The 15,463-nt window shown below is 33.3% G+C and overlaps 1 protein-coding gene across 1 annotated transcript; it reads left to right on the top strand.

The window, feature by feature from the left end:
* The first annotated feature begins 459 nt into the window (after positions 1 to 459).
* Lint-O (L(3)mbt interactor in ovarian somatic cells) lies at positions 460 to 12,036 on the top strand. The gene is made up of 7 exons (XM_085952829.1): positions 460 to 676; positions 1,127 to 1,408; positions 1,845 to 2,137; positions 6,324 to 6,828; positions 7,125 to 7,234; positions 8,341 to 9,057; positions 11,503 to 12,036. Exons 2-7 carry the CDS (start codon positions 1,147 to 1,149, stop codon positions 11,647 to 11,649), a joined length of 2,034 nt encoding a protein of 677 aa, XP_085808955.1. The 5' UTR covers positions 460 to 676; positions 1,127 to 1,146; the 3' UTR covers positions 11,650 to 12,036.
* The last annotated feature ends 3,427 nt before the right edge of the window (positions 12,037 to 15,463 follow it).

Raw genomic sequence — 15,463 nt, forward strand, 5'->3', positions numbered from 1 at the left:
AGAAAATACTGCCTACCTATCATTAAAAAAAATAATGTGGCGACATGTACTAGGAAGAATAGTGAATTCCTGAAAATCTTAACTATTTCTACAATAATTATTCCAATATTATACCCCAATTTGTCATAAACATTCAAATTCGGTCAGCTCCTAGATATTATAAAAGTTTATGGGTCTAATCATTTTATTGTATGTACCTACCTAGGTAGGTACCTAACTAATAATTGGTTTTCAGATACCAGTGGAAGAATATTTCCAAGATAAATACTTAGTAAAACAAAGGTATTAGTAATATCTCACTTTATTAATGTTTAAAACAAATTAGGAAAATGCTCAAGTTTCACATAAGTTGATTAATCTCACCCTATTTTACGGTAATATTTGAGAGGAAATGACACAGTTCACTGCGTACTGGCAATTATTAATTAGTGACAGCCATCGAACATCGAATTGCCAGGTAAACAAAACAGCAATAATTGTTCGTGGGCGGCGTGCTTTTCTTTCGAATATTGTTCGTGTAGCGATGCTCAATTTTTTACTTGCAACTTTGCAATTATTATAAATAAGGAAAATAATAATAATAACATTATACTAATATCTGCTGAATGTGGGCCGTGGGGTACTTTGTGCGTTAATATCTTTACAATAAATAAGATTTGCACGAATAAATAAGAATGTAATAAATCGAATATATTACTTTATAGAACTACCTATGTAGAATTTCGTTTTGAAGTGTTAATTATATTAATTTTAGAACATACCTAATTGAATACATACCACGATTACCAGTTCCAGTATAGATAGTATTAGTAAACCTAAACATTCGTATTTTATCGTATTACTCTAAATAGACATACCTATCAATTGTTACAATTATTGGAACATGTTGATTCTTTTCGTTTTTCCCGGTGATTTTAATTAAATTTCAGTTCAAGATAAATAATTTATCGTCGTGAATCATATGGTATCAGTTATAATAATAAAATTAAGGTTTATATACAATCCTATTCTATACCTATTAATTTAGATGTTGCGCCGTCAATAAATTGATTGGGGATAGAATTGTTTAAAAATATTTATATTAAAAGTTGTTTATTTTGTGATTCACTGTCATGAATTGTTTCAGATGGGTTTCGTTACTCTGAAATGACAGAAATCAAGCATAAATCATATATTTTGGCAACGATAGATCACTTGAGAGCTCGCAAAGCAAGACCCGACATTGATCGCATCTGCAGGTTTATGCTGAAGAAATTTAAAGTCAACTTCAAGGAAACAAAAGCCGATTTAAAACGTTGTGTAGACGCAGAATTCGTTTGCAAAGTTGATTATAAAGGGAACGTCAGCTACAGAAATGCCGCTAAATGGAAAAAGGAATTGAAAAGTTCTTTGGATAATTCGAAAACTGGTAAATACCTAACTAATATTATGTAAACACAAAATAATATTAATAAGCAAAAACCTTCCAACTGTTATCTCTTACGACATTATGAAAACAATATAAATACAATTATCTTGTGTTATCATTACCTTTAATAATTTGCACCTACTTTACTTTCCTACGCTGTTTACACCTTAGTTCACCTACATAATATAAATTAAAAGTTACTGTGTCTTGACATAACACTTCAATTATTGATATCAAGAGAATTAGGTGTTACATTATTTTTATTTTTCCACCAGGAGTAAGTAATTTTATTCTAATCAACATTTACAGACATTATTTTACTGTACCTTTTAGCTACATGGAGAGATATTAGATAAAATATGTACTGACTGTTGGAGGATAATCCTAAATGTTATATTTCAAACGGTGACAGCTGCTTTTGGATTTTTTTTCTTAGGCAACATGAAGAGCTCATCTTCCGCCGATCGCAGTCTCATGAACATAGCCATTGCCGAACTAATATTTATAGACCCTGACTACAGCGAGCAAGGAGTCCCTCCGCACAAACTGATGAAGGCGATAGCGCTCAAAGAAAACTTGGGATACTCCAAGAAATGTCTGGAGGGTATTATTCAAAAGCAACTTACAAACGGAGGACTTATAAAAATGGCTAACGGGAATTTCGCTTTGGGTCCCGGAGATACTGATCAAGACAGCATCGATTACAGCTATACAGACACTCACATCAAGGTATATTCTTTAGTATTAATCAAAACTTTTAATTCTGACGAATGACACCACTTGCCCATAATATTATGTAGCTTTTAATAGATGTCATTGTTTTGCTATTAACCTGGTTGATTTGACATGCAACAATATTAGGAAAATGCATACTGCATTCAATTGGGATGTAGGTATGTAATCCCAATCTAATAAAATAAGAAGCAGGCGTATATTCAAGATAGGGGGTTTCCGGGTCCGGAACTCGTGTAGTGAAAAAAATTCAAATTACTTACGTGTTTATTTAAATGGAATATTACTTCTTAGTCATCGTCAGGACCTCATGACTGAAGATCGTGACCGAGATGATTTGGCTGTCGAACAGCCTTCTCAACAGGTTGGCCCCACCTATCTTAACATTATAATATATGCAAGTGAGATATCCAGGATTCAGTGACTAGCTCAGGTGTTGATAGAACCCCGGATTCACAAAAATTAAATAAAAAAAAAGTCTTTATTTTTATGGTTAGTTTTACAAAAGTTTAATTTCGGGTTTTCACAGAGTTACAGTGATTCAGGTCTGTTCACTTTGACCAAAAGACGCTCACTGCTCACCACGGGGTTCTTCTACCACTCTTCAACCCAAGCCAGCTTTTTGAAGGAACCCCTGTGATCGGCCAAATCCGATCGGATGATCTTTTGATTTGGCGAATCACGAGGTGGACCTTAGCGCCGGCGCGTGACGAGTTCAGCGTTGCGCAATGTGCAGGAAAATTATAATATTTGAATTTACTTCATTCTTTCATTTAAACCTTCTAAACATTTTATTTCTTATAGCAAGTTCATATTTTTTTTTTATAAAACAAATTTATTATATTCTTAAAAACTATTAATTGCATACATCATCTTTCATACTTTAATATTACCTTAATGTTTGCTTTTCATCTTCGTCTGGCATGTTACTTCCATATACCGGACGAAGGACTTTACCTAAGAATAAAATATTTACGTAGTTGAGCAGGGAATCAGATCAGGTGTTTTATTCAATTGTTTACATAGATCAGGGTAACGGTTCGGCCCGGTTTTATTTAATATTTATAAACACCAAGAAAAGCCTGTTGATGACAGGTATGTGTCACAAGGCCTGTGGCCACTGGAAAACATGTGGCACTCAGATTGGTGAGACTATTTGGGGCATCCAACGTTTGCTATACTCATGCGACATGTATCTAAAAGACAAGACAGTGTGAACGACACAAACGGACACTAACGTTTCTAATAATTATGAATGTTAAGTCACACACATTCGATAACCACTTATGGATGCGACATGTTGCAATAACTCATGGGTGAACACCCTTTGTTATTCCTGCAGACTAGGTGTTTATCACTAAACTCAAACCGTTAGGGAAATATACCTGGAAAAGTGCGGTATTCCGCAGTTCAAGCTACGAGAAACTATAAATACTGGGCGGGGTAAATGTGGATGTCTGGGACCAGCTAGATTTTATAAAGCCTTAAAAATCAATAAAAAAATATTGATATTTTTTTTAAATTGAACCCCCCCAAACCTATTTTATTTGTATTGTTACCAGTGTACGACTATTAAGCAGGCTTGGTAAATGCTGAAATTTGTGTAATTATGCAAATCACATTGGATTACTTTCTTATGATTAGAGTGTAATGTCAAAAGTGGCAATCTCCATATACCTAGGTATATGAAAAATTAAAGTGAAATCAGTAGGTCTATTCTATACTTATCGACCGCTAAAGTGATAAAGTTATAAATATTATCAAACTCTCTATCAACTTCATTACCTGTAAGTCTATTCTATACGAATCGACCGCTAAAGTGATAAAGCGATAAATATTTTCAAACTTAGGGTATGTTTGTATCCAAGTATAAGCACTTATTGTGACAATTACAAACATCTTGTAATTGTTAAAATAAGTGCTAATACTTTGATACAAACCTACCCTAAGTTTGATAATATTTATCGCTTTATCACTTTAGCGGTCGATTCGTATAGAATAGACTTACAGGTAATGAAGTTGTAAATATGAAACAAAAGTTACAAATATAAACCAAAAGTTATAAATATAAAACCGTTCATAACTGCATTCGAGTAAGTAATCAAAATTAATAAAATGGCCGCCATTGCTTATATAAAAAATTGGAATGGCAACTGAGCGATCTTAATATTTGTGGAGTTTACTAACTTAACCACGCTCCGTGCGCTTGCAAAATAATTTCAAATGTCATTACAGAAATAACGTATTATGGTACGTTTACATTTGACACTAATATCGTCATATTTATGTATGACACCATATTCACTTAAGTGTAAACAGTAAGTATATTTGTATCTGCCACTTATTTTGCGTGTGTCGACTCACCTACCACTTATTCAATCTACTTATATACGCAAATGTAAACACCGCGTATTCGACAAGTTCGAACTTGGAGCGATATATCACCGAAGTTGGACCACCGTCTACTTTTATGTCAAGTACCTGACACAATATTCGTAGTTTGACAGGTACCTAGTGAATTGCATATGTATATTTCTAAAACAACGGACAATCAATAATCATAGGTACACCATGAATGTATGCCCAACGGTTAATAAATGTACTGTAGCGATCTGTCAAAAATCATAGACAATGAGAAATAAATCGGATGTGCCGTGTTCTATGGATTTTGTTCGAAAATAAAATATCGCTTGTTCTCGGCACATACGATTAATTCTGATGCACTCTGTGAAGAAAAAATGCGCTTCAAATGGTATTACCTAATTCATTTTGGCCCACACCTGCACTCGTATTAGGTACGATAATATTATATTGAATATGCAATGACGATCAAGTGCTAGATATCGCAATGTTACTGTTAATCGTTCTTCTACGCATTTCTGAATTGTGTGTCTTGTTTTTTGGCAAAAGGTCCAATCTTGCAAACTAAAGTTCACAAATTGAGTTGGATCTTCGATTTTAAACTCTGACATTAAATGGAAGGCACCTAGTTCTTCTCGTCGCTGAATCCATTCCCGCACCCATATAGACCATTTTTTCCTCCTTTTTGTTGCCAAAAGACTTAAAATAATAACACTCGCTGCTTTCTTTTTTAACATTCCCATATTGACAACTGACATAACGTTTTTGAGAAGTATACAAAATAAGTGTCCGAATAAATTACAATATCATATGTAAACACCGCATATATTTATTCCAATGTTGCCATTGAATAAAGTGTCGAGACTTTATTTCAACGAGAAGTATACCAGAATTTTATGTCAGATCCATGCAGGTGTAAACAGTAAATGAAATTTTATGTCCGACACATAAAATAAGTATAACGGTATAAGTGTCAGATGTAAACGTACCATAAGACAATAAGATTCCTTCTATTTATAGTCAAAATTTTTCTGTTTGAAGTGTACACAGATTCGGCAGCACGAACATATCCGAATTTGACCGACATATCTACCAGCATAAATTTTCGCTATATTATGAATTAGAGTTAGCCGCCGATAACTTTTGTTTCTAGAATACCTTACATGTTAATTTGTACCAATGAAAATAACTGAGACGTGCTAAAATGATAACCGTTAAGAATAGACCGCAGAAGAATTTGACACCACTCTACATAATATGTTTAATTTGAAAGTTTTAAGACATTATTTTTTTTAATTATTAGAATTGGTGTCATGGTCAGAATATTTTTTAAATGGTTCCACAGCTCTCCTTGATTAAAGTGTTGCAATAAACTATTTCTTTTATTCAACGAATAATTCAAAAGATTTGAGAATGTAACATTCTATATATTGAACATACATAATTTGAAAACATCTCATTTATATACCCACTATGAAAAATATGACAATGGAATCCAGTGGTTACAAGTTCAAGTCCCGTTAGGTGTCATATTTTTTATAGTGGGTATATATACATGAGATGTTTTCAAATTATATATGTTCATTATATTGTGTGGCTACTATTTACATTATAAATATGGCTCCTTCCCAAAAACTTAATTCGCAGCAAAATGCAATAAACGGTTTTACAGACTAATCAAAGCCTAATTCATTTATTCCTCATTAGTTGGCCATTCGATATAATTAGCATGTTATTTAAATGTGATAATTAAATAGTAATTAAATCCTCCATGGTGAATGGGTTAAATATATATCACCATATGGACGTTTTCTTATTTCAGATGACTTCTTCAAATAATTCATCTTCAACATCCTCCCCGATGAGAATGAAATTGAAACCCGGCCGAAAAAAAGGCAGCAGCACAGTCATCAAAGTCCCTCCGTATGCTGGCATCACTCCCGACGCCAAGAGGGAGACGGCGGTGCGGGTGGGTGAAAGACGAAAGAGAGCCAAGAAAGTATTCGACCCGTCTGACAATAATGTGCCAAGCAAAAAAAAGCGGGGACGTCCGGCGGGTTCTCTGAACAAGGCCACTTTGAAAAAGCAAAACGTCAGCGCTTCGTCATCGGTGACGAAGGAAGCAGACAGTTTTGAGCATAAAACTAAATCAGAAAGCGGTGACTCCAGCGAAGAAGGCGACAATGAAACCAATGATGCCCGATCGGCTATCCTCGCGGCTACAGAGAAGGTCACGGGTGGGGTCTGTTCAGTCTGCCGCCATCATAAAAGGGCGGACGGTCACAACACCGAAAAACTGGTCGGCTGCAGGGATTGCAGTAATAAAGGTGAGGGCTCAATATCATGTTCAACCCGGTGACTCACTCAAATAAATTCTTATAAGATTTTTTTTTACATATCAATATTTCATTAGTATCCTCGGCCGAATGGCCCAATTATGCTATCAGACTTGCAACACCGAATTCTCACAGACCCCCTTTGCCTATCAGACGAACCCGCCTCGTGAAATATTCCAAACAAAATATATTCGCACTTTCATACAAATAATGACATCTAGGAATACACAGATGTCAATAATGGGAATTTCATATTAAAGAGGTAAACCTGAAACTTGCTGTTTTAGCGCACCCGTCGTGCCTACAAGGTGACGGTATGCTGAGACTGCGACCTGACAACACATGGCAGTGTCCACACTGCAAGACCTGCGTCGTCTGCATCGAGACTAATGATGCTGTGAGTACATTATCTTCACCTTATTTTAAGAAATCAACACATCCGCTCATCCTTGGTTTTTTAATTGAAATACCACTCTGATGTAGGAACAAATGTTTTTTATTGTACGTTTAAAGAGTATGAATTGAGTGTGTCAACAAATATGTTATCGCATGTCTTTTGGTGTATTGATCTTTAAAATAATTTTGTTCCTCAGTAAATTGAATTTATACAGTATTTTTTTATTTAAAGTGTCATAAAAATTATTTGTTCTTTTTATCATTGGCTCTACAGTCCGATGTGCCTCTCGGCCGCCTCATGAAGAGATTTCTTAACATGTGATTTTGCCAGTCCCAGGATTTGAATATGAGAACCAAAACTTCATTAGCAGACACTTGGCCTCTCCATTTTTATTTAACAAATAATGTAATTTGGACTTTGGAAACATACCATTACAATAAAGAATGTACCGAATGAGACTTGAACCTACATCCACATATTATTATTTTCTAGGATTTTCCCTTTTCCCAGAAAATCAGTTTCTTAACATTTCTAAGTTGTAACTGAGTTTGAGTTTTGGTTTCGCGACCCATGAAAAATTTATTAAACAACACATACAGATAACAATTAATAATATATTTTTAATAATGTATGTTGATATAACAACATTAAATTTTATTAACATGAACTTGGGAATTAAAAACCATAGCCGCCCGCCAATGTAACGGTTTGTGTAGCCAGGTCATTTAACAATCTAGAAGCCCTATCTGGGGAGTATGTGAAAAGTGGCCACAATAAGATTTAGCGAATTCTGAACACCAAGCAGCTGTGAATTTCGAAATGCAGTGGCTCTGGTTTTTAAAATAATGCTGGTTGTATAATTGCAAAATATTTTTATCTGTTTATATAAAAATATTTTGCTACCCACTCAATATGCCAATTGACTTAATTTTGGTTAACTCAGCGGTTCTTAACCCATGGGTTAAGAATTCCTGATCTGTTTAATAAACAATGTTGCATTCGTGCATTAAAAAACTCTCCAGAAGGCGGCCAAGTTCCACAGCAGATTGCAGACACAAATGTTTAATGCTCATATTGATCCTGTTACCTCTTTCAATGCTGTTCAGGGTGTGCTGACTGTGTGCAGTGTGTGCGCTGATGCCTACCACGCCTTGTGTCATTCTCCGGCTATTCCGGAAAAATCCAAGGCTTGGGACCAATGGGAATGCAGGAATTGTCAGGAAACTAGGAATTCAGGACCGAACATGGACACGTCTTACATGGACAAAATTCGGGGATCCGACCGCAGTTCGAAATATTCAGAAAGATCAGACTCCATCAAGAGCAGCCTGGGCAGGAGAAGCGGGAAATCTTCCGACAAAAGCATCGATAGTGATGACAAGATGGAGTCAAAGTTGGTAATATCAGAAAAAGACGACCATTCGTCCAGTCCAATATCAACTGAGAAACACGATTGGAACACGCCGCGCATGTTGAATTCGCCCGGTAGGAACCCCTGTCTCAATTGGAGGAAAGGAGATAAAGAGACGACAGAATTGAGAGTTTTGGGAAAAGACGGGCCCAATGTAAACGCAAAGAAGTCTAAATCTTCTGTTGTAACTGAAGACAAAAATCACAAAAGACATAATATGCAGTCCATTTTCATGGATGATTATGAATTTAACAAATGTTATCAAAACGCGACATATACAAAACATCCTTATGACCGAGATGAAATAACAATTGACACATCTATACCTGACGCACAGAAATGGTCTTATAATGATGTTTACGAGTATTTCTCGTCATATTTTCCCGAACAAGCTCATGTATTTAAAGAACAAGTAAGAAACGTATTTTTACTTATACACACATTCATATAACTCAGCCATTCCACAATTGCATGATACATATTATTCATAACTTATTTATTTGATTATGTGATTATGTTAATAATGTGATTTTATGACTTATTTTTTACGATTTTATATTTTATTGACTTACCCTGCTACATACATACTGCTAACTTGTTTGAAAAAATAATATTTATTTTAGATATTGTAATTGTTATGTAGGTCATAGTATATTGATAATATTAAATTCCACAAAAATAATTTATAGCTATTGTAAAACGATACTCACAATATCTAGTTAAGCTCAGTTCAGATACGGCAGGTTCCGTGCGGATGCAAACTGTGGGGTCTGATCTGCGCAGAACCAATTTCTACGACTGTCTATAACAGGGTTGGCGAACCTTTTTACGTACGCGTGCCAAAATTACCCAAGTATTATTTTTCAACTTTCTGACATGCCAAGCAGTTTTTCATGACGAAAAAAAGATTTTTGAAAGTTTTCTAAAAAAATAGTTTTTAAGAATACCATTAAAAAAGTTTTATCGTATTTCTAGCTGAATGCATAACTTTTATTATTTGAATATCTTTTCCTTGTTTTCAAAATCCTCAAAGATATTATGTTGGAAGCATTTAAACCACTCTTCTTTCATATTATTATTTATTCTCCATCACTGAACGGTTTTCCATTTTTAGAGATTATGTTTGAGGCAAAATAACAAGCAGTTATTATATTTGAATGACTTGTCGATAATTAATAATTTCATAAGGTTTGTTGATTGAATATTTTTATTTGCCGATCCTAGGAACCGACCTATGCAATTGTATATTTACAATTTACATTAAAACATTATGATTATTCTTGAACAGGATTTGCTTGCTATTTTTCATACAATGCGATTTGTCATTTCTGCATGAATTTTGTCGTTTCCGTATGCGCATCGATTGGTAAACATAATATGAAAAAACGAAGAAAATATACATGCCTATGTATTTATTATTTTTTACATATAATTATATAGTAGTAATTTCTTTTCTCTTCAAAATGAAACATTCGCATGCCATAGGTTCGCCATCCCTGATCTATAATATATTCGTTCACACTTGTCCATGCGGACCATGCTAGTCAACCGCCAAAAAATCGATCCCATTCGGCTGTTTTTATGGAATGCCTATGGCGTGAAAACTGTGTCAGAACTTAATATTTCTTCTTGAATTATCGCAACTAATTCGTTGAATGATTTTGTTGACATTCTGAAACAATTAAAGAATTTTGGGGTTCAAATTTTCTTGATTTGGAATATAAAGCTATAAAGTGGCCATGTGTAGAGTTGAGTATTTCCCGAGAAAATCTCAATCTCGAGATTCGGGATTTCCCGAAATTATGAAATTTTGCATTCTCGAGATTTGGATTTCCAGAAAGAGATTCTCAAGAATTTTTGAAATCAAGGAGATTTAAAAAAAACCTGTAAAAATCCCAAAAACAGACGAATTCCAAAAAAATATGATTTTTTTTTAATTCAAGTAAGAAGACAAAATAGAAGTAGGAAAACAAAAATAATTCAAAACATTGCTAATTATTTAAATACATTTTCAAAAAACACAGACTGTCTATGGCTGCGTCTGACAATCGCGTATGCTTTTGAGACACAACACTACCTGATATTGGAAAATTGCGCTCATTTTGAGCTGACGTTGGCTTAATTGTGTTAAATGCCCCGATCAGTCTTTATACATTTTGTGTTTTCTGTCCACTTCTTTCATATACATTTAGTTCGTAATCGTATATCTATTTATAGAACTAAAATCACAAGATCACACACACTCGAACTCAAATTTTGTTAATTTATTTCAATTTAAAAATATGGTTTTTTCAATTAATATTTGATAATAAAGAAATCCCGAATCTCAAGATCCGGGATTTCCCAAAATGTTAAAAATTTCAATTCTCGAGATTCAGGATGGAAAATCTCGAAAATTTCTCGAGAATTCCCGAAACCCAACTCTAGCCATGTGTAAACCCATCTCTTAATATTGGGTATACACCCGAAATACATATTACTTCTTCGACTTCCATGTTAACACTGAAACTCCAAGCTCGGTTTCCACGCGGAAACCACATCTTTCTGAACAATCAATACGTGCGGAAGCCGCCCTGTCAGAACTGAGCCATTATCTTATATATTGAAATTATAATTTTTCGTTCATAAACACCGATACTAAACTTGATAGGTGGTTTCAAATTGGCCAAACAACACTCGCAATCATTTATAATTTTCTTACACAATCACCCTTCCAATCGGTTTCTAATTATAATTCCAAACTACCTCGGAAACTGTATGTTTTATGAATATTTAGTCACAATGCAAGAAAGCTATGGCAATTTTTGTTTCTTTTGTGTTGGGTGTTCTCTGTAGTAATTTCTGTGTTAACTTTCAGGAAATTGATGGAAAATGTTTACTGATGATGCGCAGAAGTGATGTGATCAGCAGCTTCGGTTTACCACTCGGCCTGGGTCTGAAGCTGTACCGTCACGTGGTCAAGTTGCAATCGAGAAAGGATGACTTCACAATGTGTTGGTTATAAAAACGACTCGTGTCTCTCCTACATTTTATTATTCCATTAATATTGTATAATAAAGCAGTAATCACATAGATATACCATATTCAATAATTATATAACTGTGCTAGAGTACATACACATTCAATATGGAGAGTTCAATGAAATAAAAATAAATTGGTGCATTTTATTTTGCTAATTGTTTTAAGAGAGCACAACTCGAGGGCGATGAATTTTAATGTATAATATTATATATAGATTGTGAAGAAATTCAATCGCTTATGTAAAATTTTTGGTTTTTCCAAAGATTAATAGTTTTTAATACAAAATTTTGCTTGTAATACTTTGCTAATATTTATCAGGGCCATGTCACAATGTATTTTTTTTTAAATACATTTTACAACAGGAAGTTTCATTTTATTTTTTTATTGATTTACAAAATCTATTTCAAACCTGTATTTATGTAAGCAGAAATAAAGGCATAATAATATACTTATCAATGTTAATTAAAAGAAACATCCGGTGAGTTCACAAATGCAAATGATTGTTTTTTCATAAATTATAAGGATTGTCAAGAACTCACGAACCATATTTTATCACATTCATATAATATAGATATTATATAATGATACTGTTTAGCAACACATATTTAAGTATAAGCTCAATCTATTACAGAATAAGTCTTGCATGTGTCTGTAAAAATTAAGACATTTTTATAAGTATTAATATTAAGATTTATTAATAAATAAATAACTATAATATTGTTAAATACACAATAAATTTCCACACCAAAAGTGCAGTTTTACTCATAATAAATTATTATTTTATCTTTACAGGCAAATAAATATGTACTAATATGTACGGTTGCCCAAAAGATCCCAAAAAATAGGAACATGACAAAGACTAGAAATTATGATTCTATAAAATAGCTCAGCTTCATCATATAAAATGTCTTTATGATTAAAACATAGACTTGTAGATGCGTAATTAAAAATAAAAAATGAGATCATTAGTTTTGTAAAAGTGCACATAATTCTATGTCACGGTGATGACTATCGTGCATGGTGCTTAGCATAATGGACATACCAATAATAATTACACACTGGAAAATAGTATGGTGGATCTCCATATTCCGTCACAATGCTAGTAAATTAATAGAATTAAAAAAAAATACATTTTGTTCTCAAATTTATCTTTTGACAGAGAGAGGTCTTAAGAATATAATATAACATCAGTCTATCCTATAAACCTCAATAAAGCGTTGATGACATTGAGCTACTTTACATGCTGCTAGTCGGCAAGTTTGAAAGCGGGCGAGTCAGCTAATGCGATTGTGATGATGGCACACAAAACTTTCCACTCGCTCAGAAGCCAACAAGCTAGCGAGTTGAAACTGTCATTTTTGGTACTATTGAGTACGTATTGAGTAGTTTGTTTTTTTACCGGCAGGTTCGCCACTATCGCTCTACTGCGCAGACGCAGATCGGCCCACACGCCAGTGAGTAAAGTAGCCCGGTTTTCAACTTTTCTCGGTAGATTGTTTACAATCTGCTTGTTAGCTAGTTCGATCATGACACTGGGCGAGTTTACAAGCAGATTGTAAATTCGTCGGCTTGTAGCTTGTAAAGTAGCTCAATGTCATCGACGTTTAAGACAAAAAATAATTGTAAGGAGACAATAAAGTGTTTAATTTTTATTTTAAATTGAATTTCGAAATTTAAAATAAGAACAAACCACACAAAATAATAGCTATCCTCGACTTTGATACATACAATTCGCTATTTCGTACATTTCTTAAGATTCTTGTTGATTTTTGCTAGTTTATTTGTTTACCTATGTGTAGGTACATATTTCATCCTTACAAATTTATAAACTGAGTGAGAAATGGAAAAACCGCATTTTGATACGGACAAAAAGAAAGTAAGGACTCTTAAACTTCATAGTATGATCGAAACAAAGATAATTAGGCGTTCTGAAATTAGCCAAATCTTTTGCTTCAAATGGCCATTCGTACGAACTTAAGCCCGTCTACGATATGTTCAATTTTAAAAATATATCTTCAAAGATTGTTTCCAAAAGACACAATAGACTGATGAGATTAAATGGAGAGATCTTTGTCATCATGGATTGATGATCGACATCAAAAAGATGTCCCTCTGAGTTTTTCAATTATTCAAGCTAAGGCTCTTAGTTTGCATGAAGATTGGAAGACTTGATTAAAAGAAGATTCTAACATGGAATTTCAATTAAAGACTGGTTCGCCAAATTTAAATAGGTATTCTTTACACAATATTAAATTCACTGGATGGGTGCAGATACACGTGCTACAAATGAATTTATTTCCTCATTGTCCAAAATATTACAAATACACTGATATTTTTTTACAGTGCTTCACTTTCATACATTCAATATTCGTATACATTTTCAGGAACCAATTATGTACGGAAGTCGAGGACCGCCTGTATTTATGAGGTTTTTGTAGATTGGTTTTTGAAATGACTAGATGAGGATTATGGGTGTAAGAATCTTACATAAAGGTACATATTTGATAACACTAGCTAGCGCATTCGAAATAAACTTTGTAGAAAAATTGCGTATGCATGAAATTTACAAAATTAAAAGAAATTTGAACATTGCAAAGTGAATGAATGATTTAATAAATTAATTTTGATTAAATGATATCTTAATAATAATTCATGTTTGATATTGCAAGTAGATTACCTTGTAAATGAAAAAATAACGACTAAAGAGACCCACCTTAACTTAATGGCAATAAATCTTTCAGATGATTAGTCAGACATCACAATAGTATGTATGTACTTAAAAATAATGAAACATCTTAGGTAGTAGTGTATACATACTTAGTTATTACAAATGAAATTATCTTTACATTTATACAAATTTAATATTGCAATAAACAAAAACATTTGTAAAAATTTACATTCAAGGAACCAAAATAATGGATAAAAACATTATATATTTAGCATACAGTGCTGCAAATTGTTTTTAATATAAAGAATTTTAATTATCACTAATTGAAATGCAACTATGACTAGTTCTACAAACTGTACGTATATATATATATATTAAAAACTTAGAACAGATTAAACTGTACTTTCACATTTATTTACCAATCCATGTAAGTCTCTCATGAATTTTACATTATGTATCTCAAATTTAAAGATACCTAACAATAGATTTCTGAAAAACATAAATGAAAAATATAAATTCATATACCTGATATAGTAGACCTGGAATTTCCAAAAGTTAAAAAAAATTGCTGGGAAAACCAGTTAGATGACAAAAATAAATGAGTACGCAAAGCTTAGAAAGAGGTCTCGATCTCGATTCTGAAGGGTTTTTTTTTGGGAGAAAAGCACTCAGTCAAAACTAAAAATGCTGTTCTTAATAATTAAAAAAACCCCTAGGCACCCCATGCTACCCATTATCACAAATATTTTTTAAGTTTTTTTGGCACCTAAGAATAAAAAGATTCTTCGCCCCTGCCGAATGTCATCGTATTTTCTTCCACATACAATCTGTTTTATAAAATGAAAAAGTGAGACGCAATAATATTCTGCATATTAAATTTCAAAAAATTATTTACCCAGTCAAAAAATAAGCAAATTGTTATTCGGAAAATTGTAATTGCACTAATTTCAATCTAGAATCACGGAATAGGTACTGCACTGCGAGAATAGGTACTGACAACTCCCTTCTAGATGACTAGATAATAAATGTGCTCCTGATTGAAAACCAGTTGGGACCCCCCCCCCCCCCGTTCATTTTTACGGTGGACAGCAAAATTTACGCAACATAATATTATTTTATGAAATAGATA

The sequence above is a fragment of the Rhyacophila brunnea genome, unplaced genomic scaffold (assembly GCF_057557595.1).
Source record: "Rhyacophila brunnea isolate RB1 unplaced genomic scaffold, BYU_Rbru_1.0 scaffold_3, whole genome shotgun sequence".
NCBI lineage: Eukaryota > Metazoa > Arthropoda > Insecta > Trichoptera > Rhyacophilidae > Rhyacophila > Rhyacophila brunnea.

Coding starts and splice junctions, on each gene's coding strand:
- Lint-O (XM_085952829.1), top strand. CDS start 1,147: ATGACAGAAATCAAGCATAAATCATATATTTTGGCAACGATAGATCAC. Junction 1,409..1,844: donor TTTGGATAATTCGAAAACTG/GTAAATACCTAA, acceptor TTTTTTTCTTAG/GCAACATGAAGAGCTCATCT. Junction 9,058..11,502: donor CTCATGTATTTAAAGAACAA/GTAAGAAACGTA, acceptor GTTAACTTTCAG/GAAATTGATGGAAAATGTTT.